Source organism: Acanthopagrus latus, chromosome 15 (assembly GCF_904848185.1).
Source record: "Acanthopagrus latus isolate v.2019 chromosome 15, fAcaLat1.1, whole genome shotgun sequence".
Taxonomy (NCBI): domain Eukaryota; kingdom Metazoa; phylum Chordata; class Actinopteri; order Spariformes; family Sparidae; genus Acanthopagrus; species Acanthopagrus latus.
The window spans coordinates 19425222-19453056 of NC_051053.1; the positions used below are offsets into that span (position 1 = coordinate 19425222).

At 40.8% G+C, this 27835-nt stretch overlaps 2 protein-coding genes across 7 annotated transcripts in view; one reads left to right on the forward strand and one right to left on the reverse strand.

Annotated features, from left to right (window-relative positions):
* LOC119033719 (equilibrative nucleoside transporter 1-like) overlaps window positions 1-7050 on the forward strand; it is a 37301-nt gene extending 30251 nt beyond the window's left edge. For all 5 annotated transcript variants that reach the window (XM_037124152.1, XM_037124148.1, XM_037124149.1 and 2 more), the window contains exons 8-13: window positions 39-120; window positions 1140-1225; window positions 1388-1496; window positions 2877-2962; window positions 4496-4695; window positions 5588-7050. In XM_037124152.1, coding sequence (XP_036980047.1) covers window positions 39-120; window positions 1140-1225; window positions 1388-1496; window positions 2877-2962; window positions 4496-4695; window positions 5588-5699 — 675 coding nt within the window. In that variant the 3' untranslated portion in view covers window positions 5700-7050. The remainder of the gene's footprint in view (window positions 1-38; window positions 121-1139; window positions 1226-1387; window positions 1497-2876; window positions 2963-4495; window positions 4696-5587) is intronic.
* A 2007-nt stretch (window positions 7051-9057) lies between these two features.
* On the reverse strand, window positions 9058-27606 carry LOC119033588 (atlastin-2-like). Of its 2 annotated transcripts, XM_037123898.1 has the most exons (15): window positions 27254-27606; window positions 20673-20833; window positions 19703-19915; window positions 16930-17061; window positions 16730-16834; window positions 16587-16637; window positions 16434-16490; window positions 15723-15815; window positions 15368-15506; window positions 15158-15285; window positions 14777-14833; window positions 14602-14673; window positions 14071-14502; window positions 12461-12475; window positions 11714-12203 (listed from the first exon to the last, which is right to left on the reverse strand). In XM_037123898.1, exons 1-15 carry the CDS (start codon window positions 27324-27326, stop codon window positions 12066-12068), a joined length of 1866 nt encoding a protein of 621 aa, XP_036979793.1. In that variant the 5' UTR covers window positions 27327-27606; the 3' UTR covers window positions 11714-12065. The 2 variants fall into 2 exon arrangements, with proteins under 2 accessions (XP_036979792.1, XP_036979793.1); XM_037123897.1 differs by lacking the exons at window positions 11714-12203; window positions 12461-12475 and adding an exon at window positions 9058-11675 and having other exon boundaries at window positions 27254-27603.
* Between the last annotated feature and the right edge of the window lie 229 nt (window positions 27607-27835).

A 27835-nucleotide genomic window follows, 5' to 3' on the forward strand; every position in this document is an offset into this window, starting at 1 on the left:
TGAAATTGACTCAGTATGGATTTTGTTTTCATCAACAGGAGTTTTTCCAGTACTATACAGAGAGTGGTGGATCCAGACCCTCTGCTGATGAGGAAAATAAGATGGACTTGCTTAGAAAAGGTACAAACAGTGCTCACAGGCCTGCTCAGATATTTAGGGTCCACTCCCCCCCCCCCCCCCCAAAAAAAGGTATGATTATTGAAGATGGAGCTGTGGACACAAGCTTTTGTCTTCTTGTAGGTTGTCTTCGGCATTAAAATTAGAGAATATCTTAGTTTTAACATGCAAAAAAATATTGTGACCATGTGAGTTATAATGTGGGGTCAGCAGCTGCTACCACAAGTATTTTCCCCCATTTTGTCTTATTTGTTTTCTTTGAAAGACATCCTCAATATGAACACAAGTTAGTCACTTGAATAACTTAAAGGATTCTCAGGTTCCTTAAAAATTCTGAAAAGGCTTCAAATAAAATCAACAATATTAAGGCTGTAAATTGTCTAATTTTGTATCACTGCAAGAAACGCTGGGGGTTTGGTGCTTTGGTTTCTTCATATGCAGAGCAGGCCAAAAAACTTTGCCACTCAGTTTTGTATTTTTTTTTGTCTGAGAGTGCAAACAAAACTATTGAACCTTTGTGATTCAAGCTTTTTTTTTGGTATTTTTTTAAATGTATTTATTGAAATCTTCATTGCAGCTGCACTTAACTTCTTTCTGCTACATTTTTCTGTGGTGAGGTAGAAGAAGAACAAGGCAGGTTTTCTAACAAAGTGACTCATCTGTTATACGGGTGATTACGTCAGGAGAGTTTAATCTCTCTCCAAGCCTCGAAAGAACTCCAACTGTGAGTCATCTAAAATAGTCAATTTAAAAAAATGAGAATTCATACTTCTGGGGGGAAAAAAATCTTTATCATATTAAAATGCTATCATAATGAGTCACTCTGTGCCAGATGTGCCTTCATTTAGCGTCTCTCTCTCTCTCTCTTAGGCCTACTCTGTTTACTACACACTGCTAATGGAAGACAAACCCACTGAAAATGTGTGTTTCAGTTTGTGAAACAACCCACTTAAATAGGGCAATGATGGTATTTTGTTTTTGGTGTCACTTGACCAGCATAATGACAGAACTGTTTTTTGCAGAAAGTCCTGCAGAGAAGCGACCGGTGGTGAGTCTGATGGACGAAGAGCCCAGACCCAGCGTGTCTGTGATCAACATCTTCAAACAGGTGAACAGAGGCTGATATGACACTTCACTTTTTGCTTTTCTGTATTTGTAGATGTTTACTTCCTCTTCCTCTTCATGACCTCTTTTTCTACCTTCTACATGTATGACTGAGATTAAAGTGGTTGCATAATATTGATATTTGTGTCTGGTGCTCTATAATCAGATCTGGGTGATGGCTCTGTCCGTCTGCTTCATCTTCACCGTCACCATTGGAACATTCCCAGCCGTCACAGTCGAGGTCAAGTCCACAGTAGCAGATGGAGGCGTCTGGGGTGAGTCTGCACATCTAAAATATCCTCAAAGTTGCACTGCTGAAGCAGTTAGTGAGACAGAAACTTTGATAATCCCTTACTTGAGCGGGATGGCTGCCAGGGTTTTGCCCCTGTTGAGATATTACTAGTCTGGGAAGATTCTTAATTCCTGACCTCAGACAGCAACAGCGGTTGTTTCATGTTTAGTTCAACCCTCAAACCTAGACGGCTAGCAGCTAACCACAGGCTTTTAAACTCATGTACAGTGGAGTGGTATCTCACATGACTGGATTTGGCATTCAGAGACTCTGTAGTTTCCACTTGTTCATATTTGTTGATAATATATTTCTCTGAGAAAAGCAAACAACTTTGCTCCAGTGTCCTCTGTTATGATTTTCTTTAACCTTTTCTGTTTACTCCTTGGAACTTTTCTCGGCACATCTACATGATCAGTAAATAAAATATAGATGTATAGATCACTTTCACTAAATACACCTTGCATGATATTCTAATAAATGGCTGTAACTTGCTTAGGAAAGCTCAGATGTAGACAAAAACAAGTTCAGCTTTTTAGATTAACTAAAACTTTACTTCCTGAGGTCCTCATCTGAGTTCACAGTAAACAAAGGGAAAAACAAATGCCAAAGCTTGGCCAGCGTTTTTTTTTTTTTAAACTTCTGGTATGTTCATTGTCAGAAAGAACAAATGTAAAACTGACTTTAAAATCAGCCAGACCAAAACTTCAGGTTCTCCTTAATTAAATGATGTACAACACGAGATGCTGACTGCAGAACAGGGTAGGAAAAACTAAATAAATGCAGGAGAGTCAGGCACACCCAAGATTGTTTACTGTCCTTGGGGGTTAAACTAATTTACCTAATTTTACTGTGAACCAAAAAGTAACAAATGACTCCAACAGACAGCGATAAAATCTGTGAGGCACAAATGTCTCACAGTCTTGGACTTCAGTCTTTTTCCTTTTCTTGTCTTTGTCATGCACTAAATTGGACTTGACTGTCGCTTTGCTTGAGATCTATGTAGTTTAAACTGAAAATGCTGTTTTAATCCTTTTAAGCACAGAAGCATCTCCTCTGGAAATCTTAAAATAAAACCCCCTCATTCCTGTAGGTGTGCAGTGTAGCTCAGACAGGTTTTCAAGCCGTCTTCATGAATCGCAGCACCAACATAGTTTACGACGTCTCTAAGGATGATTTGATTCTCTGTTGAGACTGTGGGTCTACTTTTGAGTCTGTGAATCCAAGCGGATAACAGTTGACTTCCTCCATGAGGGAGAAAGCTTTAAACTTTATTTAGCTCCACCTTTCAAGCCCACAGACGTTGGGTATTTAGATCTGCAGTCTTGTTGCTAACAACAACTTGTTTGTCTCGCTCCATTTTCAGAGAACTACTTCATCCCTGTATCGTGTTTCCTCCTCTTCAACGTGATGGACTGGGCTGGCAGGAGTCTGACGGCCGTCTGTATGTGGGTCAGTAACAACAAAACAGAGCTCAGTCTTTTTAACCTGCTCTGAAGGACTGGGCTTCCTCTTTGGGTTCAGAGCCATCTTAAGTAGTTCACAGGCTTGGTCCCAACTAACTGTCAGGTTCTCTGCAGTTTTTGTGATGACAAAAATGTCATTCCTGCCTGATGATTACCTTTTATGTGTGCTTCCACTAAAAATACATTGCCATCAGACAAAAAATACACAAAACAGTAAAACAAAAGCATTTGGAGTGTAAGTACAGAACATTTGTGTTTGTAGTGACAAATTTTGCCACCTCTCACAGGCCGATCAACAAACTAATCCAATGAGAAAGGTCCTCTTCATAAACACTGTAGCCTCATAGTGTCCATTTAAAATGTGGCCATCAAAATATTTAGTGTGATCTGCTGTTGTCTGGCAGGCGCCTGGTGCCGTGGACAACAGACATGTTTGTTTATGCTTTAATGAAAGCTTCCGGCCAAATAAAATGTTTACACGGGAATACATCAATGAGTCATGAGTGGAACGGTGGAAATGCATCAGTCTCTCAGTCTGTGTGAAAATAAAGGAGACGAGTTTTGTTGCTGAGATCAGAGGTTTGTTTTGGAGAATTGAGTGTGTGTGTGTGTGTGTGTGTGTGTGTGTGTGTGTGTGTGTGTGTGTGTGTGTGTGTGTGTGTGTGTGTGTGTGTGTGTGTGTGTGTGTGAAGGAAGTGGTTTTGTGGTCAGAGAGTTGTGACTGTGGTTATTTTGAAGGTTTGCTCAGTCTTCTTCTCCCTCATGTACATCTGGTGAAAAGTCCCCTGAGCAGTGTGTCCATTATCGTCAAATCATTTCTGGCCAAAATCTATTCTGCTGCAAGTTTGCCATTATTTTATTTTCCAGGGATTGGCCTCTTCTTTTCAATGGATAAACTCAGATCTGTTAAAACCTCTTCGAGAAAATACCCAAGTCCAATTTCCTGCGGTCCAAATTGAATCAGTTCCTTCAGTGCAGACTGAGTACAGTCGGCTAAACCAGCCTGACCTGCTCTTGAGTGCGGCTCCTCGGTACATTAGGGCAGATAACAGTAGTCAGCTGCTCCAGCACCATGTGAGTTTATTTATCATCATAAGACGACGCTGATCAGGATCGTGACCGCTTTCACTGAGGGTCTTTGTGTCTCCAGGTCATTTGGTCCCTTGTGTCTTTAAATGTGTTTCTCTCATGAAATTACAGTTGTTAGCCATACAAGTTATAAAATTAAAATACACGGAGAGGAAGAAATGAGCTCATAAATCTCTCCAGAGGAACTTGTTAAAACATAAGTTTAAATTTAAATTTTGTTGCACCGAACTGTAAAACAGTTGAGATTAAGAAAGATTACATTTAAAATACATGTATAACAAAGATTCATCTCTGAAAGTCTACACTACAGCCATGTATATCACCGCACCAGAGAAATTAAAATATCCAAAAGTATGTCACATCGTTGTTAATAAAAATAATATATAATGAATAATAAACAAGTTAAATGTTTGTCTCTGTTTGTCTCCAGCCGGGTAAAGACAGTTTCTGGCTTCCTGTCCTGGTGGGTCTGCGAGTCGTCTTCATCCCTCTCTTCATGCTGTGTAACGTCCAGCCTCGTTACTACCTCCCCGTGTGGTTCTCACATGACGCACTGTACATCATCTTCATGATCTTCTTCTCCTTCTCCAATGGATACCTGGCCAGTCTCTGCATGTGCTTTGGACCCAAGTAAGTACTTCAAGCACTCACTGTATGTTCATGTCTGTGGAAGGGGTTCTCTTTTTTTAGGTTTAGGATGGAGCCCTTGTGTGGATTAGCCCAGCTTAGCATAAAGACCAGAAGCAGGGGAGGAAGCTAGCCTGAAGCTCTACAGGATCTCCAGGGGAATTCGGCCGGGGAAGTCATTGAAAAATCTTTGAATTTGATGTTTGGAACAGCAAAAACATCTGGGTACTGGACAAAGTTGATCGGAAAGATAAAGTGTTGCTTGTCAATAAACTGTTGCAGCTTGTTACTCCCCCCAAAACCCCAAACCACACTTTTGTTTGAATACAAAGTCGCTCTGGTTATATCAGACGTGTGATTTTTACGATTTAGATCTGGATGATTACATTATTTACGCTCTGAGTCAGACCACAACCACCAATGAGAGAGGGGCATCAAGTGTGAAGTAGATCTGATAAACGTTTGAGATAAGCAAGTGGCACACAGAAGGACAAAGAGAGGTGAGGTGAAACATAAACTACTGAGCTTCAGAGGTGCTGGTAGGCAAACATCAGACATAGTCATTGTCCCCTGCCTCCAGTCTTTTAGGCTGATCCCTGACTATCTCAGAAAAAAGAGTGGTGGACTTTAACCATGATGTCCCAAGGAGAAGTATTTTAAATGCAGAACACACAAAGACTTGAACATAAAACATAAAAAAAGTCATATAATTGTTAAACCCCCACAGACAACACTGAGCACTGAACTCTTGTGAAGAACATGAAGTCATATTTCATATAATGTTGAACTATTCCTATAAGTGAGTCCATATCTGTACTTCACCACAAACAGCACTGTGTGAACTGATGAACCAGTCCCTCCTAATGAATCTCGTCCCTGTGTTGTCTCTAAACAGGAAGGTGGCACAGCATGAGGCAGAGACGGCGGGGGCCATCATGGCCTTCTTCCTGTCCCTTGGCTTGGCGCTGGGCGCTGCGGTCTCGTTTGCTTTCCGGGCCATGATCTAGAATCCCCAGCAGACCCTTCAGTAGATGTAGATTAGACCAACTGCCCTCAAATGCTTTCCCTGTCATTATTCTGTAGGGGAGAGCTCCTCAACAACCTCCAGCTGAGCGGAGACAGCACAGACCAGAAGACTAAAGGGTCGCGGTCTTCTGACGCGAGCGGTAGAGACTCTTCTCAAACAGTGAAACATGTTACTGAATAGTTTATTTTCCTAATTGATGCCATTGATCAAGTTGGTTGCTTCTCCGACACAAATTGAGGAGTGCGAAGAGCAACAAACAAATCAAAACCAAAAGTGTTAACCGAGATCAGCTGTAGTCGACTCGTCATGTAGAAGAAACTGCCAAATGATGAGCTCAGACACTGTTGATGAAGACGGACTTTACACAAAGCATCCAGGAGCCTCGTTCACTAGATGAGCTTTTGCACAAAATCATTCAAAAAAAAAAAAAAAAAAAGGCAATATTGTTTTTTTGTTGTTAAGTTATACACTTCTTTCTCTGACACAGTCACATTCTTTAGTAATCAAATGAAGTTCTGATGGTGTGTAAATAAACTCTAAATACGTTTTTATAAACGAGGCTCCTAGATTCTGGTGTTTGGCTCGTCTATGTCAACCTCTAAGTAGAACCCATCTCTTTGTAAACTGTGACCCTCGACGTAACTGATTTTTTTTTTTTTTGATAAGCAGTGTTACATCACTCTGAACTGTTGCAGCTTTTATTTCTGATCAAACCAAATACATAAAGACAACGTGGGGAAATGATGAAGACCATGATCCATCAGGCGGCTGAGTATAAACCGCTTTGCTCCCTCTAGTTCCTCTAGGGTCAAGTGTGTGTGTGTGTGTGTGTATGTGTGTGTGTGTGTGTGAGCTTCATAAAGATTGTAAGGGCGATTTAAATCCTACAGACGAGATTTTAATCAATAATCTGGGCCACTAACAGCTGAGTATTCATTGTCATAGTGCGTGGCGTTTTGTCTCTCCTGTAGTTTTAGATGAAGTGAGTCTGTTTCAGTTTGTCTTCATCTGCCAGATAGAAGCAGAAATGTCATTTTCTGATCCCACATTGTGAAGTTTTTACAGTTTGTGTCTTCCTGGGCAGACTTTTTTTTTTCTTGCCATAATGTGTTTTTGAACGCAGCACAAAAAGAGAAAAATATGCAGCTTTCAGTGACATGAAATGTGCCATCGTGACTGAGATTTGGAGACATCTCTCATAATTACACGTGTTCTCATGGAAGATAGGTTTTATATCAGAAGTAGTTTTTAGTCGGGATGCACGATGTGGGTGTTTTCAGCCGATAAGGATTGTTACCATCTTCTCATGGCCAATACGATACCATATTTTTTAAAATAAGTCTATAACCTGTAGTTTATGTTCCTCTGAGGGTAAAAAGACAAAGATGGATGGTTTATTATTCATCGCTCTAATAAGATTTATTGTGTTAAACTTTCCCCCTCCTCTCCGAACACTTGTTAAACACGTAGTTACATTTTTGTTTACACATTTGTCATGACCGCAGCAACATCATTGTTGTGTTATCAGTTCCAATTATCAGCAATACTTCAATTATTTTCCGATAACGGATCATATAAATGTTCCATTATTGGCCTGATGTATATCGTGCCGTGTCGTGCATCCCTAGTTTTTTAGCTAATTTTTCAAACTCTGGCTCGGTTAGTCGAGTTTGGGGAGTTAAAGGCCTTTTTGCCCATCAGTGTTATATTTTCTTTGCATTTTTTTGTGGCCTTCTGATGTTTTGTTTTGTTTTAAAGTCTGCTTTACATGTACACAGTATTCATAACACCAGCCGTATGTTTGTAAAAAGCACACATTGGTCTGTGTATGGGAGTACGGCGGCAGCCAATAAAATATTCCTTGTATTGCAGCTTGAAAACAGTTCTGTGATAAAATAAAACTGTGTATTTTTAAGAATCTGGCTCCTCCTGTTGGTCACTTTTGGAAACACACTTCTTGATATCGGCAGGTTTGACATCATCTGGCAGTAAAAAAAAACATCTGGAGACGCTGTGGAGTCTTCAGGTCACTCTGCTGATGCAAACGGATCCATTACTTAATCCACCTGATTGGCTGCGTTCCTCCGCTGAGCTTCTCCTTGCGCTTACTCTGCATATGACTAAATAATGAAGTTAAACCATCCAGAGGGGACACATGAATATGCCTCCGCATCAGTCACAACGATGCAGCCTTTCTCCCTTTGTCTTGGTAATTTCTCAGTGACCTTTATGAATTAAAGCCACCGATTCAAACACTCAACACTCTGAAATGTCACTATTTGACACAAAGAGGACAAATGTAAGACTTAAGACGAAAGAAAAAGTTGACTTGGTTTGAGGTTTCCTGTCACAATTGCTCTCAGTTGTGTAATCACATTTCTTAAAATAAGCCCTTATGTTAGCAACTTCATTACCACAAATCACATTGTCCCACCAAAATGAAGGAATGGTTTCAAATACAGAACACACAACTCGCAAAAACCCTTTGATAACGAGTAATGAGGTCATTTAAAACATCAATGTCTCTATACTCCCATATCTCCCTTCATTTTTCACTCCTCTCTGTTGGGATTAGTTTCCCCTCTGAAATCTGACATGACTTTGCCTTAACATAGATTTTACTGAATGTGTGTTCACATGATTTCTGATCTCACTAGGAAAAAAAAAACCTTTCCCCATTTTGACACTTTGAAGTTGTTGCAGGGTCTCTGGCACAACTTCACCTACTATAAAAAAAAAGATCCACTGGGAAGGGAGAAAGTCCACAAAGGACAACACTGGAGCAACACTTGTGTAGCTACAGTGTAATTAAGTTGAGGGGTGGTCTTGAATACCAAACTGATTTTTCTGGAGTGTTGCCACTTAAAGGTTGAGAGCCGCTGACCTTAAACATATTCAAACTGAACATTAGCTAAGTTGACTTTGAAGTAAATCTTCAGACAGACCTTTTAATAAAAAGCCGTAAGCAAGAAAGAGAAACAGTTAAGTTAAACTGACTTCAGACTAAATAAAGTGTAAACCTTTTACAAAAAACAAGACAAACAGGAGCCAAAAGACTTCAATTGATGATTTTATTCTTAAGGTAAACATTTTATTCAAAAATAAATTACCAGAGATATCTTTAAAAGGCAGACAGACATCATCTCCAACCCACTCGTCTCAATCAAAAAAAAAAAAAAAAAAAAAAAAAATTCTATCAAAATCAGAGTATTCACACCACGTTTCTATAAACAGAGAAGGAGAAGCCTAGTGTAAACCTACAGCAGCCACTTATCATTCTTAAACAAACCACAGACTGTTAACGTCAATCAAGAGAAGAAGAACAAACAGTCGTCAACTGATTTACTATAAAATGTATACAAATTTTATTTAAATATTTAAGTCAACATACATGCCCGGTTTGTAATATATCTGAACACAAAGAGAGAGAGAGAGAGAGAGAGAGAGAGAGAGAGAGAGAGAGAGAGAGAGAGAGAGAGAGAGAGAGAGAGACTGTACAGTACGAGACTGGCGCTTGAGGTGAGAAATTATGTGGATGGAATCGATACAGAAGAGCTCAGACAGATGTGATGCAGCTGTTGAACAGAGTCAAGATAAAAAGGGGGAAAAATGGTTCAGGCCATTTAACATCAAGTCAGGTTCCTGTTGTGGAGTCGCTCACCGGTCGAGTTTCACTGTAGACAGATAAAAGTCCAGTGATTTAGATTTACCAGACCTTACAGGAGGAGGGCACAATCGTTTCATGTCAGTTAAAGGCATAGTTCAACATTTTTTAGAAATATGCTCACCTTGGAGCCGACCATGCAGACTTGTCAAAAAACAATGGTTTTGCTGCTGTCTGTGTTATCGGCCTCTCGCTTCTTTGCCAAGAGTTAAATGGGAAGACTGATACGTTCTCATGTCCATATATGATGCTGCAGCTAAAAGCAGGTTAGCTCATTGTAGCATCAAGCTGACGCTGTGACACTCACAACTTTTTCCACTTCCAAGAACCCCTGACAGACACAAGTTAGATCACTGGCCATTTCATATGTATTTGTTTCAAGCATGCCCAAATTGACACTTAACACTGGACCGCAGGTCAAAACAAAGCACATATTTTATGGCACTGTTAATTAAGAAAACACGGCTAATCGTTCCATTTTACTGAACTTATTTCTTGCGTGAAGTAACTCTGCCTGCTGTGCACAAATTGTGAAAAATAATTAAGGATGATATATATTTACAGAGTACATAAATGAAACAGAATAAACAACGTTTTATATACATACACACACACACACACACACACACACACTTTTAATTAATTTAAATTGTCCTGCTATAAATTTTATGGTGGGCGCCAACATCAGCACGAGCCTCACTTTGTTTTGGTCATGAGTTCTGTCATAATAAAAGTCTCATTCTGTTATTTTGTAACTTAAGAATGGAAGTGAAATTACTCTCCTTTTAGTTGAGAACTTCTTAGAACCCCCTAATGGACACCTTTGAGAAACGTTAAGCAACAGGTTTTACACTTTATGTATATTTGACAAATGAAATTTAAAATGTTAATTATTGAGCTTCAGAGGTCCTGTTTTAATCTAATAATCTAAACTCTGCCTGCAGCATTTATGCTGAGCTAACAGGCTTTGCTGCCAACTTTAGCTTCATAATCACCCAACAAATATGAACAGACTCAATCTTCTCATCCAACTCTTGCCATATTTTCCAAAATGTAAAGGATCTACATCTCTGATTTCAAGAATCCAACTTACAGCCTGTAGTTTCTAAAGTCATAGTGGGAAACAGCAGCTTTGATGAAAAGGCAGTGGAAGAGAAAATGGTTCATCATGACAGTCCTCTCTGGCTACCTGGCTACAGAGGCCTGAGCTCTAAAAGGTCTTAGCTAACTTAATGCTACAACACAGCAGCTCTTAATGGTCTGCTACAAGACACTAAAGCCAGATAAAGCACGGCTCTACCTTAAAAACAGATCGCATGTCCTACAGCTGTCACGAAATATTCAAGGGAAACACGCAGAGATGTACTGAGGACTTGGAGCCACGAGATGGATTAAAACACCAGAAAAATTCAGTTTGTTTGATTTCTTGCACTCGTCTGATTTCAGTTCAGATTTGGAGAAAAAGATCAATTAACCAGGAGAGGATCAACACTGACAGTTAAAATAATCTCCATCTTACTTGCAATTCAGTAGAATCAATATTTGTTTCCTGATCTTACTGAAACGACCAAAAAAAGGGCAAAAATCTCCTTGTTATAAGTGTTCTGAGTCGATTTGTTGCTACTTGTGCTTGCAGATAACATTAACAAACAGTCCGAAGAGGAAGTCGACTGAGCTCTGAACCGTCTGGCCTGTTAAGACAAAACCATTAAATGCACAGAAAAGGATTTTAGTTTGCATCCACTGTTGATTACAGCTGCCCACAGCAGTGTCCCTGAATTACAGCTCAATCCTGAAGCGAGTTTAGCTGCTAACAGCAAATATATCAGTGTGTGCATCTATGGCAGCATGGCACACGAGAAGATGACAGTCCTTCACGTCCTGTTTTGGCAAGAGGCGACGCTGCCGGCTTCTCTGCTCGGTCCTCTCATGAAAGTGCAGTTTCTGCTCAGAGGCACTGGGGGCGATGAAGAGCAGGGCAGACGGCGAGCCTACAGGTCCACGACAGCAAATAAAGAAGGGGGCAGCGATGTGATGAAGGGTGTTTGGAGAGGATCAGCTTTGGTGTTGAACTAGTTCCACAGTTCTAGGATTGAACACATCAAGTGAGTGGGCAGGAGGGTGATGAACATGACGGGGGAGAGGAGATGACGAGGAGGAGGAGGAGGAGCGTCAGTGAGTCTTTAACTTGGTGTGCTGCGAGCCCTGTTCTGTCAAGCTGGCTCTGATTGAGTTAACCACCGTCTGTCTGACGTTGTCCTCCATATAATGTTCGCTTAATGGCTTCAAAACCTGCAGGAGAGAAGACAAAGACGATTCAGTGAGAGCAGGAATAAAGTTAAACAGTTGAGAAAAGGGGACAACGAAACTGAAAGAAAGTAGGTTAGGGAAGAGAAACGTTGAGGAAAATAAACAGGAAGTAGTCTCCAACAGAAACGGCTCACACAAAACAAGATTTAAAGAAATCCAAAATGATCAATAACCGTTTGGGCTTCAAGTCCTTGAGATCCTGAGATGGTCCTGGCATTCCGGTACTCAGTTACATTCAGTGAAGTTCAGAGGTTAAAGTCTAAGAATCCGACACTGTCCAACTGAAAATTAACAATAAATGAAGCCAGCAAAATGTGGAAGATTCAGTTTAAGAAATAAGCGCAACAGTCTGTAAATCCGCCGCTCCAGCAGCTATTTAGTCTTCTTGTAGTTGTTGTTGAGAGGAGTCAGAGCTCCGAGTCCCAGTGTCGCTCCTGACGGGAACGAAGTGAGGAGAGAGACGGGCCAAGCCAGGCGGCTCCTGACCGGCTCCGAGAGTTTGGAAAACACCTGAGAGGACAGCGGGGAGGAACGGGAGAGTTAAACAAGGAACGAGACTGACAGGCACACAGATGAGACACCGGAGGGAAACAAGACGAGAAAGATCGAGACAGAAGTTTTGGAAGAGATCAAGAAAAGAGAAGAAGAAAGAAGAAAGACGGAAGAAGGAAGAAGACAGGGACACTGGTAGCAGGAGGAGGAGATGCAGGAAATGATGTTGAGGCAGACAGAAGATGACGCAAGAAATGTGACGCGACACCTCTCACCTTTCTAATCGTCTTCTGTAAAGCGGCGGAGGAGAGAGGAGAACAGAGGAAGGAGGGAGAAGTCAGAGGAGACACGAGGGCTGAGTACAGTCTGCAGCTCAACAACTGATGGACGAATGAAGAGAGCAAATAAAAAGGAGGTGCTGATGGAGTTTCAGTGTGGAGGGAGCGCGCTGAAAGGTGAGAAGAAACTGATGGATGACGGGATGTGAAAACACAGAAGGTAATCAGAGATGAAGGAGACACAAGGAAACAAAAACTGATGGAGGAAATCCAGTTTCTCAGGCTTTTTAAACACCTAAAAATAAAAAGGACAGTAAGGGAACAGAAAAGAAAGAAAGAAATCTGACTAATGTGGAAAACTGCAACAGAAACCAACAACATCAACAGAAGATAAAACAGACATGCATTAAACTGTATACTGGAGAAAATAACATTAAAAAATGTCATTTACTTAAAAAAACATGAAGTCTCGTCTTAAGCCTCAACTTTAACTGATCCCCAGTTTTCAGAAATGTTAACTACTATGTTCAGATCACGTTTATGTCTCAAATAATGAAACACACCAAAGAACAAAAAACAGGAAAACATTTTGTCTCCACCCCAACAATCCACAAAATGCTGTGTTATCGCTGCAGACCTTTATGTAACAGTGGTAGCAGCCACATCCGTCCCTGCTAGTGTCAGATTTGGTCTGCAGCACTGATTTTATTCACTTTGGTGAACTGATCATGATTTAAGGGCTACCACTATGCTTCAGGCCGTGTCACTCCTGAATGCATGTAGAAGAAACACTGACATGAATAAGAACTTTCTGTTCGATAGGAAATTACCTAATCTGATGGCATAAATATGGTGCTACAGTCCGACCAATTATGGGGTTCTGTGGCAGAATCTGACATTTATATGTTAAAACAACAATATAAGAACAATGTATTTGTTTTATGAAAATACTTCCTAATGGGAATCTGTTAAATGTGGCTATTAATCAAACGTGACAAGGAAGTCTAATATATGTGTTAAGTGGGGCAGTTAAAAAATAAACATGTTAGTGCTCTCTAGTGGACAAGTGGTGCAACTACAAAAGGGCCGAAACAGTCGACTAATCAGTGGACAGACAGAAATATGAATGCCAAATATTCTTTTTTGTAACTGAGTAAACACTGGAATTCTTCGCTTCTAAATTGTCAGGATTAGTTGTTTTTCTCAATTATACAATCACAGTAAATGGAACATTTGTGTGTTTTGTTTTCCTGGTTCGACAGAAAATTATATTCGAAACTTGGGCTCAGAAAAACTACAACAAACCATTTTTCACTATTTGGAACATTTTATAGTGAGTGACGGAAGTGATAAATCAAAAGATGAAATAAAAATAATAGAATCCTTAGTTTCAGCTCTAATGTAAAGAAGACTTTTTTTTTTTTGTACATCTCTATAGTGACCGACATCCTCTGTCGGACCTTAAGGTACCTGATTTAACTCAGACTTAATATAAAACATCAACAACCAGTACAAATATAGCAATTTAAATGGTTTGCCCCCTAAGGCAAAACCATGTAGAGTAACCTTGACAAACACGCACTCACACACACACAAACACGACCCACCTGTTCCCAGAGTGTCTCAGCCACCAGATCTATCATCGTTCCTATCTCCCGAAACTCTCCAGAATACTTCACATATGCCCAGGCGCAGAGCGACAGCAGTGCCATGCCCATCACCAGGTTAGCCAGCACTGCCAAGGTGCTCAGCCCGATGAAGCCCGTCACCCCGGACACCACGTAGGTCACAAACATGACTGCAAAAAGTGTGGCAGGTGTGCGCGCTGCGTAGAAGATGTTTTTTCCGTCGTTGTGCTTGGAGAAGTTTGTGTAGGCCTCGTCCAACTCCGCCTCCAGCTGGTTCTGGTAGCGCTGGCAGAACTCATCGCCGCCCATTTTCTTCACAGAGCGGAAGAAACGCACCGAATGCTCGCGGAACTCCCCGTGGCAGCGCTCCAGGTCAGCCGGGGCAATGTATGGCTTATCCCCACCACAGACCTGAGAGGGACGAAATGATACAAGACGACATTTTGACCGACTGACTTAAACTGAACTGACTGTGATTCCTGATGACTGTAAAAGAGAACGTGTCCTTACCTGCTCCATGTTCTTACTGTACAAGTCTTTGGCTCCGGCCACAGCAGTCAGGTTGTTGGCTTCTGCTGTCGCCTGAAAAGCAGGAGAAGACGATGAGATTCAAGCTAGCTTTGTGGACCACAGGAGGTGAAAAATAAAAATGTAGTCTTATTCTTGATGAGATGTCTCAACAAACCTGCAGCATGGACTTTGGGTGAGGCAGCTCCTCCCCTTGGTAGATCTTTATGTAAGCCTGCAAGAGTGGTTCTTTGATTATTGTGATGTCATTTCTTGGGATATCTTCAAATGCTTCATATTCCTGAAACCTGTACCACCTAAGCTAATAGGTTCATAAACAATAAATGATAAAAGTATTGAAATTGTCGTAAATTAAAAGAGTTCAAATTTTATGAAATAAAAATATCAGGCTTATTGATCCAACATGTTTAAATGTAGAAACATGAACAAAACATTTGCCAGCACTACACAACTCAGATCAAGTATGTTATTTTAGGTTTTGAAAAGTGCTTGTCAACACCAACATAGGGGGCCGCCTGTAGGATGTCAGTTTTCAAACCTTAAAGTACTCCAGGAGATCCCTGCAGGTGACTTTATTGCCTCCGATCTCCTTCTCCACCAGTCGGTCTGGAGCCAGGAGGAGCGGCACCAGCTTGGCCAGCTCCCTCTTAAAATCGTCATCAATGTCTGAAACACACAATCATGAACATTTCAGTCCAGTGTATTTCATCTATAACTTGATTTTGAGTACATGTTCCTGTTTCCTCACCTTTCAGTCGTCCATCAAAGTACGGGTTGGTGGCCACCTTGAGGCCAGGATGAGGCAGCAGGAAACAGCCGATGTTGGAGAAGCAGGAGTGGATGTGCTTCCTTACATTCTGCAACTCTTCGTGTTGGTTCTGCTTCACCTGAATCAACAGATCAACATCAGACGCTCCAAGTGAGAGTGTGCTTTGAATGTGAATGTGTACACACTTGCTAAGCACATTTGCACCCACCTGAACAGACAGTGATATTGAGCAGGTCTGTGAGGTGTGGTATGTCTGAGAGGAACAGTGACTGTGTGGCTGGCTGCACAAAGATCTTCAACAATGTGAAGATGTCTGATAGAAACTGATTCTCACCTGCAGTCGTTTGTCCAGGAAGTTGTTCCCTCCCTCCAGACCGTAGTTGTGTTCATAAGGATAACTCCAGTCTCTAATCAGGAACATCAGGGACTGAAACACATCACACAGACAAATTAGATTAACAACATGATAAATATGGTGAAGTGGCTACATACTGATCCCTGATTTTCCATAACTTTCGTGCTTTCAGTTACACTGTAAACAAAACACATCTCTCAATTTTACTGATTCTTTAATAATCTCCTAATAATATTCATTACGAACACGTGACTCGCCTTGAAGTCAAACTGAATTATAGATTTTATGAACAGGGTGCATTCACTTATCAGGACTATATAAATGTTCCGCACTGCATTAATCAGGGTTTTTGCAGGTTTCAACAAGTTAAATCTTACGTAGACAATTCTAGAGAAAGATAGTTGATTACTGAGTCAGGCTGGGATGTTGGGCAACTCATTTGGGAATGAGTCTAAATAAAGCAGCCGTCTTTCTCAAGAATTCTCTACCTCAGCTGTAATCTAAGACTTTCAGGACCTTTTAAGACCATTATGAGAGTGACATTGTGCTACACAGTTTGCATTAATGATAATTAACAGAATCAGGGTGCTGCTGTAAGGTAAAGTAGTATTATGGATTTTAGATTTTTAAGGCATTTTAATAATGAGTGGAAACCCCCATACATGTACAGTCTACAGCAGCGGCCAGTACCTGGAAAGGTTTCAGGTAGATCTCCTCCATTGCCAGCCGGCCATATTCTGTGAAGAGCTACATAAGAGGGGAAAACAAAACTATGATCAGAAAACAGAAGTTAGAAGAACGACTTTGCTGCTGCTTCCTGTAAGGAGAAGAAATAACACCAACCTGCAGATGCTGCAAGTCATCCTCCTGTATGTTCTGAGAGAGATTGTACACCTGAAAACAATGATGGAAATACAAAGTAAGACATACATGTTGGCATTTTAAGAGAGAAAAGACATGGCGTGTTTTCTTCCTTAAAGTCTCACCTGTACAGAGCTGGTCATTGTGCTGAGAGCAAACACAGTGGCACAGTCCTTTATGGTGGACTGGCTGTCAAATGCTCCCTGAGTGTCGACAAGGAGCACAGCAACCTGTTGGGGCGAGATGCAATAAATGTACATTTAAATTTGACAACAACTTCAGGGTTTCATGGTATGATCTGTACTTTGTATTATAAACTGTTTACCTTGCTGCCATCAGGCTTGTCAACCACAAAGACCTCGCTCCAGATCTGAATTCCTGTGGTCTCCCTCTCGCAGCCTCCTCTCCAGGTGAACCCTGTCAGGGGCTCGTCATCACCTCCCATCCACGAGTCTCTCTGCAGCAGAAGGGAAGAGGGAGGAGAAAGGGAGGGGGTGAGATGAGAAGAATGAGTAACAGGAGAAAAGATGAAGAAATCCACATGGATTGATAGGACAGATGAGGGTGAAGTGTGAGGGGGAGAGACAGAGAGGAGGTGGGAGGGAGGAGTGAAAAAAAGGAGGTCAATGAACTGAAGTCCACCAGCATGTGGCTCATGTTAGCACTTGGGGGAAAAACTCATTTTTCAGGAGGAGCTGTCTTTTAATTATGTTTTGTAGTGTAAGAGAAAACAGTGTTACATAACCTGCCATCTTATAGTACAATGTCATATAAGAAAGTAGCTGGGATGATTAGATCGTGGTAAAGATCGTGGACCCCTTGTTTGTCAACGGGACCACACTCATTACAAGTTATACAATCATCCTAATGATTTTACAGTGTGTACACAGTAACACTTCAATTCAACACCGTAAAGCAAGATAATGTCCTACTCATAGCCAGCGTTAACTCATAACTGTCCATATTATTACTTTCCCCAGTAATGAATAGTAATTTGGATTACAATTTCCATATCAGCAGCTACATTACAGCTCCTTTACCAAGTTACACTGCTTTGCCTGATTTGTCTGGGTGAGTCACGTCGCCTACGAGCCAAAAAGTTGAAAACGGAACAAAGTCTTGAGTAGAAAAGGTCGCCATCTCCAAATCAATCAATCATATGTTAACTCAGAGGTGGCAAACATTGTACTTCCATCTCTCTGAATTGTCGTAACTCTGTAATCAAGGGCTCTGGAGGAGAGGTCTTCTTTCAACAGCTGGAAGTACAGTCATTGATTTTAGTTTGTCTCAGTCAAATATGCATAGAACATCTACTGCAAACTTTGCAACCGCAAAAATGAAAAAAATGTTAGTAACTGAAGCATCTCATACAGCAGCACAGCAAAGAGAAACTAGTCAAAGAAAACAACAGCACTGACAATGAAGCTATCCTGCCAGAGAAGCAGGATGAGCCCCGGCCAAACAACAGATAGTGGACTTGGACATGGAGGACACAGTTGTGGAGAGACGTTAAGTGGACCAGATGTAAAGAATCTCTTCACTGGGTGAGTTATGCCCTTGAGGAGATGTTAGCAATATGAGAGTAACATAACATGTAACATAAAACGCATTTATATCCAGTTATGATTTACCCACTCAGAGCTCAAAGTACAAGCAGCACATTGTGACCCTGTTTTGTTTGAGGAGATCAACTGACCACAAATGGGAGATGTTTACAAGGCTCACAAGCAAATACCTGATTTGCAAGGCAAAGAGTACGTGAACACTGATTACTGGTAAACACAACATAACATCTGTGCTGAAAGCCTGGCCAGCATCTTATGACAGAGCAGATGGTCATCTGATATTAACAAATACCTGCAGTCCAATAATATTAACACTATCTGTAACATGGAGTGCTGTATATTAAAGAACCACATCCTGATACAACAGCAGCACTGTTGGTTGAAAAATGTGAACACATGCAGGTCTGATCAGACTCGCATGAATGCCCATGTTCATGCTGTTCAACAGCTGTCAGAAAGGCTAAAAAAAAATTCCTCTGTCTTTCCTGGGGTGTGTGTGTGTGTGTGTGTGTGTGTGTGTTAAAGTGTGTTGTGTTCGAGAGAGTATGTCCAAGTGAGCGTAAGGTGATCCTGCCGGTTTCTGTGTGTCCAGCTGCTGGCAGGAGGTCTGAAGGACTACTTGTTGATACTTGTGTCGGTGCAAGTCACACAGTTGTTGGATGGACATTCTTAAGAATGTGTGTGTGTCTGTGTGATGTGCTAATTCATGTTAATTATATTTATAGACATCATGTCAAAGGCAAGCAGAAACCAACCAGGAAAAGTAGGAAATTAGACAGAAACGCTTAATAAAACATTAAATGAATCATCATAAACTGGAGCTCCCTTACTAAAGCCTGTCTGACGGTCTGAGCCCAGTGACACCACCCTGTCTTATTCATACACCTTGCTGTACCTCACCTGGTTGAGTATATATATCTCAGTATGAGGCAAAACAGGAAGCACTCGTCTCTGCTCATCTCATCTGAGCACACATGCCTGTACTGGTTAAAAACTCATCTGCTGTACTGGTTCATCTAGTCCACCTGTTCTCACAATCTCTACTGACTGTAAATGTCACACAATGTTAATTTCAAGTCGCAGAGGAGCAATAACCTGTTTCAAGTTCACTTAGTACATTTAAACAAAACATAAGCATAAGATGAACCGGTGAAAGTATAACAGGCCAGGTCAACATATCGGGATCAGGAAATAATTGTTTAAAATTGTGTTGATATATCAGGACTGGGATGACTCATGTAAGAGCAACAGCACAGCTGGCGTTTTCTAGCCATGATCACGGCTTCACTGGCCTCTTCTAAGTTGATAAAGTTAACATCTAAATGTCTGTGGCTTTCTAAAAACCTTTACAATTACTAAAACTTTCAAATTACTTCTTTAGATTTTGTCCTGATAAACTTTCTGATCAATATGTACACTTGCATAAAGAACTCTTTACTGAAAGTCTTTTTTTCTTCTCCTTGAATTACCACAGGAATATATGTACCCTTGTATGTTTAGAAACAGTATAAAACTCCATATTATTGCTCTCACCTGATGGTGCATGTAGCGCAGCATGAAGTCCAGCAAGAAGGACTTGCCCTTACGGAAGGCCCCGGCCACAGACACGACAACCACATTCAGGTCCTTCACGTGATCCTGCAGCAGGATCTTCTCCAACGCTGCGGCGTCCAGCTCAAAGCTGTGCTCATCCTCGTTGGCCAGCACGATCTGGATGGGCCTCGCCTTCTCCTCCTGTACTGCATCCTGGAGACATGAGTTTGCAATCCATCAGGGTTTTTTTCTGGCATCGAGAGACATTTAAGTGATTACCGTGGTGATGAGGCAGTTTTAGTGGAGGAGAGAGGGAACTGAAAATTACAAGGCTGAGATCAGCTGATAAAGAGGGAACAAAAGGGAGCAAAGGGAAGCAAGATTCCACCAACACTTTCAGGCCTGGTCCACACATACACGAGTAACTACATCCACACCAGATTCTCCATTTCAGAATTAATATCCATCCATGCTGAGATACTGAAAATGCAAATCACATGATCGTTCACATGAATATGGCTTTTTACGATTGATTTCATTTTTCAGGACAAGTGATGAAGCGGGAGACATGACTGCTTTTCACTGAATCCAGTTTTTTTTGTTTTTAATTTTTCTTATCAAAACTTTTTCAGCTGCTGTTTCTGTCCCTCTTTTCCATTACTGTATTTTGATTGAATGTTGGTGTTCAGAAAATAACCATCAGATCAATACACAATGACAATAACTTAACTGATAGTAAATGGAGAGCATTTGTTTGGTCTGTCTACATTCGTGTATTCTCTTCCTTACTGTGTACATACCTTGGACTCCAATTTAGTTTTTTTTGTTTTTTTAAACTCATCTAGATACAAGCACACAGTGAGGAAAGTAGACATAGAAACAGGAACATAGAGTCATATCTACATCAGTGTGGTATGGTGCATTCTTGTCAATAGACAGGAACATTGCAGGAAATACAGTAAAACTTTACCTCTTCTTCCTGAATCTCTTCATCTAGCGAGGAGGTGAAGCTCGCAATTTTGTTTGAGGCTTTGTTCCTGGGAAGCACTTCATCATCCAGGTCTTCGGGCTTGGCTATAGGAGGCCTCTGCTTATGCCGAAAAATGGGGACATCTTCCACGCCACTTACACCTTTAGATAACAGGATAAAGCAGAGAAAAACAACATTGCACTGATTAGATAAGGGTACAGTCAATGGGTGTAACATGAGAAGGAGGAGAAGAATGTAGATTCAGGGTTGTGTAGCAAGACCAAAAACCAAAAAAAAAAAAATGTGGGATATCGACTATTGTTCTGAGAAGTCAAAGAGAGAGTGAAATCCTCCCTTTGTGGTCAAATTGTATACAGGAATGTTTCCAGCATTTTATGCTGGTCTAAATACTGTAATCCATTCTGGTCCACACAACTAGGTCAAGCTCGAAAATAGCCCTGCACTGAAAACCACAAAGGGGCAGCAAAAGGGACACAAGGAAAAAAGTAAGCAGGACAGTGTTTTCACATTTTTCTTCTGTCAGTGAAATTCTTTCCTCTTAATCTAAAGCAGACATTTCCTCCAAAACTGCAAGATTCCTTCCTTCCTGCCACAACTGCAGAATAAGCACGTGTGCTTAACATCAACTGTGATACATGTGGAAGAGTAGTTTATCTTGGTAGTATTATTTTTGGGGTTACAATTAATGATTACTAGTATTCATTTATGGTTTGGTCTATAGTGTCTGCTGACTGTGTGTCACAAATTCCCAAAGCCCAGACTGACATTTTCAAATGTCATGTTTTGTCTGAAAACAACCAACGATTTTCAGATTTATAGCTGAAGCACTTTATTGTTCAGCTGATAGTGACCATTATTGCAGATGTACTGGTATCACTGTATTTGTTGTCCAATATAATGTTTTTTTTCTTTATACAAAACATATTGCAGCAAAGATGCTTGCAATCAGTTATAATTATTAAATTCCTTGTGAAGTTATCTGTTTATTAAATTGTGATTTACCAGTTAAGTACCTACCTTTTTGTGTTTGATAACCACATTCAAGTACCAAGTGTATATATTCTGTGTTTATGAGAAAAATAGTGATAATTACAAAATAGTGATATTACATTTTTACTCGCAAATATCGGTATTGGCCACAGAGTAGCCAGTATCAGTTGGACTCCATTCAGATTATTATTAATATGTTTAATATTATATACAATTAATTAAATGAGGGGGATTTTGGCTCTTTATTCTTTAAAGGAAATAACGGTTGTCTAATAATCATCTTATGTGACAAAACTGCATTTCCAATATTTTCACTTTAAAGAAAGGTAAAACATAATAACCCTTCCCTTTAATGGAGCTGTTTTTAGATCTCTATGATATTCACAAAGTAAAAATAACTGACACCACTAGTGCAGGATTAAGCCGACACTCCCTGAAGTACATACTGAAAGTGACAATCCCTTGGCCAGATACTTGACAGAGTCCACTGAACAGGTCACACAGCATGTATCGAACATTGCTCATTCAAAACATTACAAGTGATTTAGTGTATGCATGAACCATTCAACTGGACTGAGTCGTAGGACCAGTGTCGCTCAGCACACTGAAATAAGGTTTCAGGATACCAACAGATTCAAAGACACACCTTGATGCACTACGTGTATCCAACAGTGAAAAAAAATGGGATGGGAAACATCTGTAGTCTACTCCAGCAAGTAAGAACAAGTTCTGATGGCACATCAACCTGGAATACAGCCAACCATCATGAAGACTCATTCAGATGTTACCCATATGGTTGTGTAAGAGCTTACACCAATGATTTACTCTTCACTACTAAAAGCACACAGATGCCAAGCGGCAACTAATAATAATTTTCTGAATTAATTAACTTATTTCCTAAAGGGGCAAGGGTACATCTTTCAATTCCTTTTTTGTCCGAAATTATGTGCCCTGACTGCTGGATTCTGAGACATGATCTGTGATGTTGGCACAAGAAGAGAACATCTTATGCTGGACAAACAGGTTTATTACAAGCTTGTCATCACTGCGGGCCCCAGGTTGTGTCTAGTCGTGAGCACATAAATTACTTTTCCAACCACCAAAGCTGGAAAATGAGACTGCAAGAGAATATGCCTCTTTCACAAGAAGTTCATCAGTACATGATGAATTTTCAAATGCGTGTTTACAACAAATAAACTGGTCCTCCATCAGAAAAATCAACCCTGATAAACTGTCAGTCTAAGCTTAAAAAACTGTGATATTGTGGTGAAAAAACAAACCAAATGCATTATCCATTTTCTGGCACTATGCTATGACGTGGGCTCTAGTTGCAAATGCTGGCATGTAAATAGTTTCCCATCCATCTTTAGATCATAAACACATCACTCAGTCTTAAAGAGGCTTAAGTAAAAGATATTTAAAAGTAAAGTAGCCACTATTTTGCTTTCTACGCTTCCCTTTTTGTGATGTCAGAGACATTTTAAGAAAGAGACAAACCACTTAAGGCATTTTGACCAGAAAAGTGTGTAACACCAGAGAGATAGTGGCTGTATGACACAGATTCTGCCCCTTCCCCTAAAAAGCCAATCGTCTGCTTTATAGCAGCAGAAGCAATAAAGATATCAGCCAGTCGTGTTGATGTAGATTCATGAAAGTCTCAATCATTTTGGTGCACATGAATAAAGACAAACTCGTCTACAGACACTGGTAAAGGAGTCAGTCCCCTATTGTTACTTTGTTTACTTGCACTTGAAAACCTGCATATACCTGACAATTTAGGTGTAAAATGGAGTCAATGTGTTGTTTATTTTATGTACTATTTTAAAGAGGTGGAAATGCAGGCCAGGCTCTGTCAAAACCAGGACTATTTTAAGGTGGTGGGAAGGTAGTATTGAGAAAATTAAGTGATATGCTTGCTCAACAGGACATCTGTAAATGGGGCACTGAAGGATCAACCTGGAGGTCCTGCAAATTCCCAGAGGACAGCAGCAATGCTGCGCTAGCGTTGGAAGAGTTGCTGCAAGCACAAAGCAGATACAGTAATCTGCTCAGCACACAAATTAGCCCTGCACATTTTCCCAGTTTGTGGCAGTGCAGGTTCTCCTGAAGTCCAGAGCAGCACTCAGCAGCATGAAGTGGCACAGACTGCAGCCACAGAGGGGACCCACACAAAGACACTATTCTGCTGGGACTGCGAGGAGTTTGTATTGCAGCAGAATGTGTATGAGAGACAAAACACAATAAGTAAGCATGTGAGGAAGCTTTGCAGCCACAGAGAAACCATTAGCACTGCTGATCCGTGCATTTGCTACACTCACACTACAGAACCACACTTGATAAAGTGGCTAATGCACTACCCCAGTCCTCAGCTGGCAGAAAACGAAGGCAGAACTAAAATTAGCTGCATTACTTCTTATCTTGTGGAGGCACTGAGCAGATGTTAACTGGCCTACATGTTTTCCTGCCCATGAACTAAACACACAAAGTCACCAAGGGACGAGTTTGTACGGCACATCACACATAAACACACAAGTATATTCAGTCTTGCATCCCTCCAGCTCTGATGAGGATCTATCTTTAACTATGCATGGCAAGAATAGAGAGTGTCTACGCAAGCTAGCCTACATCTCACCACTGCGTCCCAAATCAGCTCTCCTTTCCCTGGACTCCTGCACTATATCTGAGGCAGACTCTGATAAGGCTGTGGTCCATTTAACTAAAGCAGCTGGCTAAACATGGGAGGTTTGATACTTTAAAGATGCTATTTCAAGAGATTTAGTGTAGGAATTAAGAAAAACACATCTGTGGGAGTGAAGTTAAAGTGAAACTCTCGCCAAAAAGCAACCGAGGCTTTATTTGTAAAAGTATATGAGGCAACCCTTCATGTAAAAGCATAATTACAACGAAAGAGGCACCTTTAAGATTTACAGTAGTTTCGTTTTCGGGCAAGCTAATTTTCAATGGAGTGCTGGGGCACTGCAAGTTAGATAGCAACAAGTATACTGCAAACATAATTATGCCAAGATTTTGCAAACATCTTGTGGTTCACGACATTTAACATTTTTATTTCAACTCCAAGGGAGAACACTGGAAATGTAAGTGTTGAAAGTGGGGATTTCAACACTCTCTGATCCAGGCCAATGCATTATAAACAACTGGAGAATATTCTTTATGTGATCAAGCAACATGTGTCTATTTTGTCAAGACTACGGGAATGCAGAGGCCTGATTTTTAAAAGAGAACGAGGAATTCACTGTAGCCCATTAAGATGCAGGTACACTGACTTCCCTGCACACCAGCGCCAGGCGACAACCTGACACGGCCTCCCTGGACAAGAGTCAAGGAGAGCAAATGTTCAATTGCAGCAAGCAGACCAAGGGGAGTCTGTGATCTGAGGACAAAGTGCACATTAAAGCAGCTGCAGTTCGTGATGTTGTTGCCACAGAGTCAGCTGTATGAAAGTTGACATAAGGGTTATCATGATAAGTGGCTCTTGGTCATAATTCAATGGCAAGACTATTTACTATTTGATTACCAGTCCATATAAAGTTTATAGAAGCATACAAAAATTAACTTAAATTCAGAGTGTGCTGAGTAAATCTGGTCTGACCATTCATGTTCTGCTGTTCTACTAGCAATGGAAAAATGTATCAGAATGTTTTTCTTTTTAGGATGTAAAATGAAAACAATAATCATACAGAATGATAAAATGCAAAAATACCAGTGACATTTCACACAAACCTGCTCTTCATCAGACAGTCATTGCTTCAGTGCATTAAATAATTTGGATATTGGAGCCCTGCAGTGTGTGAGACGTCTTTTAGTTTTCTGGTTTCTAAAATGTCTAAAATTGCCTTGTCCCATCTGACCAACAGTCCAAAACCAAAAGGAGTTCTTCAGCAGCATATATTCACATTTGAGAGGCTTCTGGAACGAGACAATGTCTCATAATTTAAACGAATGATGAACGTAATGATTAATGACTATCAAAGATGTTGCTGATGTCAATCAACTTATCTACCGAGCGGGATGGGCAATTTGTTGATTGTCAACGTTTAACTTAATCACGTACTATTTGTTGTGATCACTTTGAGCAGTTTTGTTCTCAAAAGTCAAAATTCTCTGATTCCACCTTCATAAATAAAAATATTTTCTTGGTTTCTTCACTTGTCTACAACAGTTCACTGATCATCTTTCGACTGTGGACGTTAGTTTGAGCTTTGGGAAACACAACATTTTCCAGCATCATCTGACATTTTATGGACCAAACAACTGATTGGTTAATCAAGAAAAGGATCGATGACTAAAATAATCGTTACCTGCAGCCCAAAAAAAAAAAAACACAACGTACTGCATTAAATCAAATGTTAAATTTTAAGCAAAAGATAAAGATCTTCTCTGACTTGACTTCTTTCATGCCTAGACAAAACTCTGTTTTCATGACTGCATAAACTGAATAAACAGACTGATCTTAAAAGAACAACACAATTTCATACTGTTTTGCATTGTTTATATTTGGCAGACCTTGCCACCTCTCTAGCTTGTTTGTTCAATTATGGGGAAATAAATGCATTTAAATGATTACCCCATGATTTATGTATCTTCATTTGTTGTGATTTATAGGTTCATAGTTTTGGTTTCTTAAAGCAGTAGTAAGGCAAACATGTAGACACTGAAACAGGTTTAACGTGCTCTAGTCATACCTCCTGTTCATACAGGCCAATAAAATATCCATTTCTAAAGCACTTTAAACTTAAGTGATGTGGGGACAAACGCAAATAGTGTGAGCCTGTCGTTTAACAATTACTTTTACTTTTCTGGCTGTAAAAGTCACACACCCTCGTGTAGCTGTAGTCGGGGTCAACATTATCTTCGTAATTACGTGTATAGGTCTGCTGGCAAACTGACCTGCCTAAGTTAATTATAGAGTATTTAAAAATATCCGAGTCATTAGCAGGATGAGAAGATTAACGTGTGTGTTCTGAGTAGTTCCGCCGAAACCTCGTTGCAGGAAACTGGCGTAAAGCGGACTGTTTCAAAGTTCAAACCCCGGTGCAGCCGCAGCCAACACACGGTGACGGTGCACCTCCACGCGGGTTTACAGACCGAACACCCCGCACACACCGGCCGGCTCTCTGCGGGCCAGGTGAAAGTGACGGCCCGGACAACTGAGCCGCCGACAGGTGGTGTCCCGGTCGAGTTTGTATCCGGGTCAGAATCATTTTCAAACAACAGCTTTCGGAGGGAAAACACGTCTTTAAAAGCGAGAAAACAAACGCCGATGAACATGTATATCCCTGTAGCCCAATTTCACACAGTATGGACCGTGTTGACGCTATGTTCGCTAGCTACAGGGGACATATTCTGGCAGGGGTACCACATTTGGCAGGACACCGCGGGTCCCCCAACTGAAAACAGAAGCGTCTGGCTAACGGAAAAGCGAGAGTTTGCCACTCACAAAGACAAACACGACAGAAACTGCGAAAACACGTCTAAATTCAGTTCCCCTCGCTGGCTCCGATGTCGACTAACTTTCATACACTTATTAGACAAACTAAACAAAGGTTTACCTTCGTCAACGGCTCGGCTTTTGCAGTTGGGTTCGAAGTGATTTCTGCTCCTCAACCCGCTCACCTCCGCCATCTTGGACTACTGAAATCTAACGTGGCTGACGTCAAAGGAGCGTTTTTCTTCTCACGCTGTCTGCTGAACTTCAGGCTGCCAGCCGCAGCTGGGTCAGCTACCCAGCGATGCTATGCGAACTATTTCTATAATTTCAGGAGAGCAAACAGTACTTTCTTGTCATATTATTTTAAGAGCACACAGCCTTTTAGGGTTATGTTGCCTCAAAACATTTTAAAGTGCGTTTCTTTGACAGTAGCTCGTGGTGTGAACTCAGGGGCGTAGCAAAGCATTCTGGACCCCTGAATAAAAATACAGAGCCGAGGCCACGCCCCTTCCGGTGGAAAGCATTCAACCTTATTTTGAAAAACCTTGAGTGTTCTTGAATGGAGAGAAACTAATCATTTTTAAATCCCGTCTGAACTGTGTCTGAATCACACACATGTTTGCCAGCTTTAAAGAGAATTTTCCAAGTCAAGAAAGTTGCAGTTCCTTGTAAATAAAGTAAAATACCATCTAGTTTTGTGTCA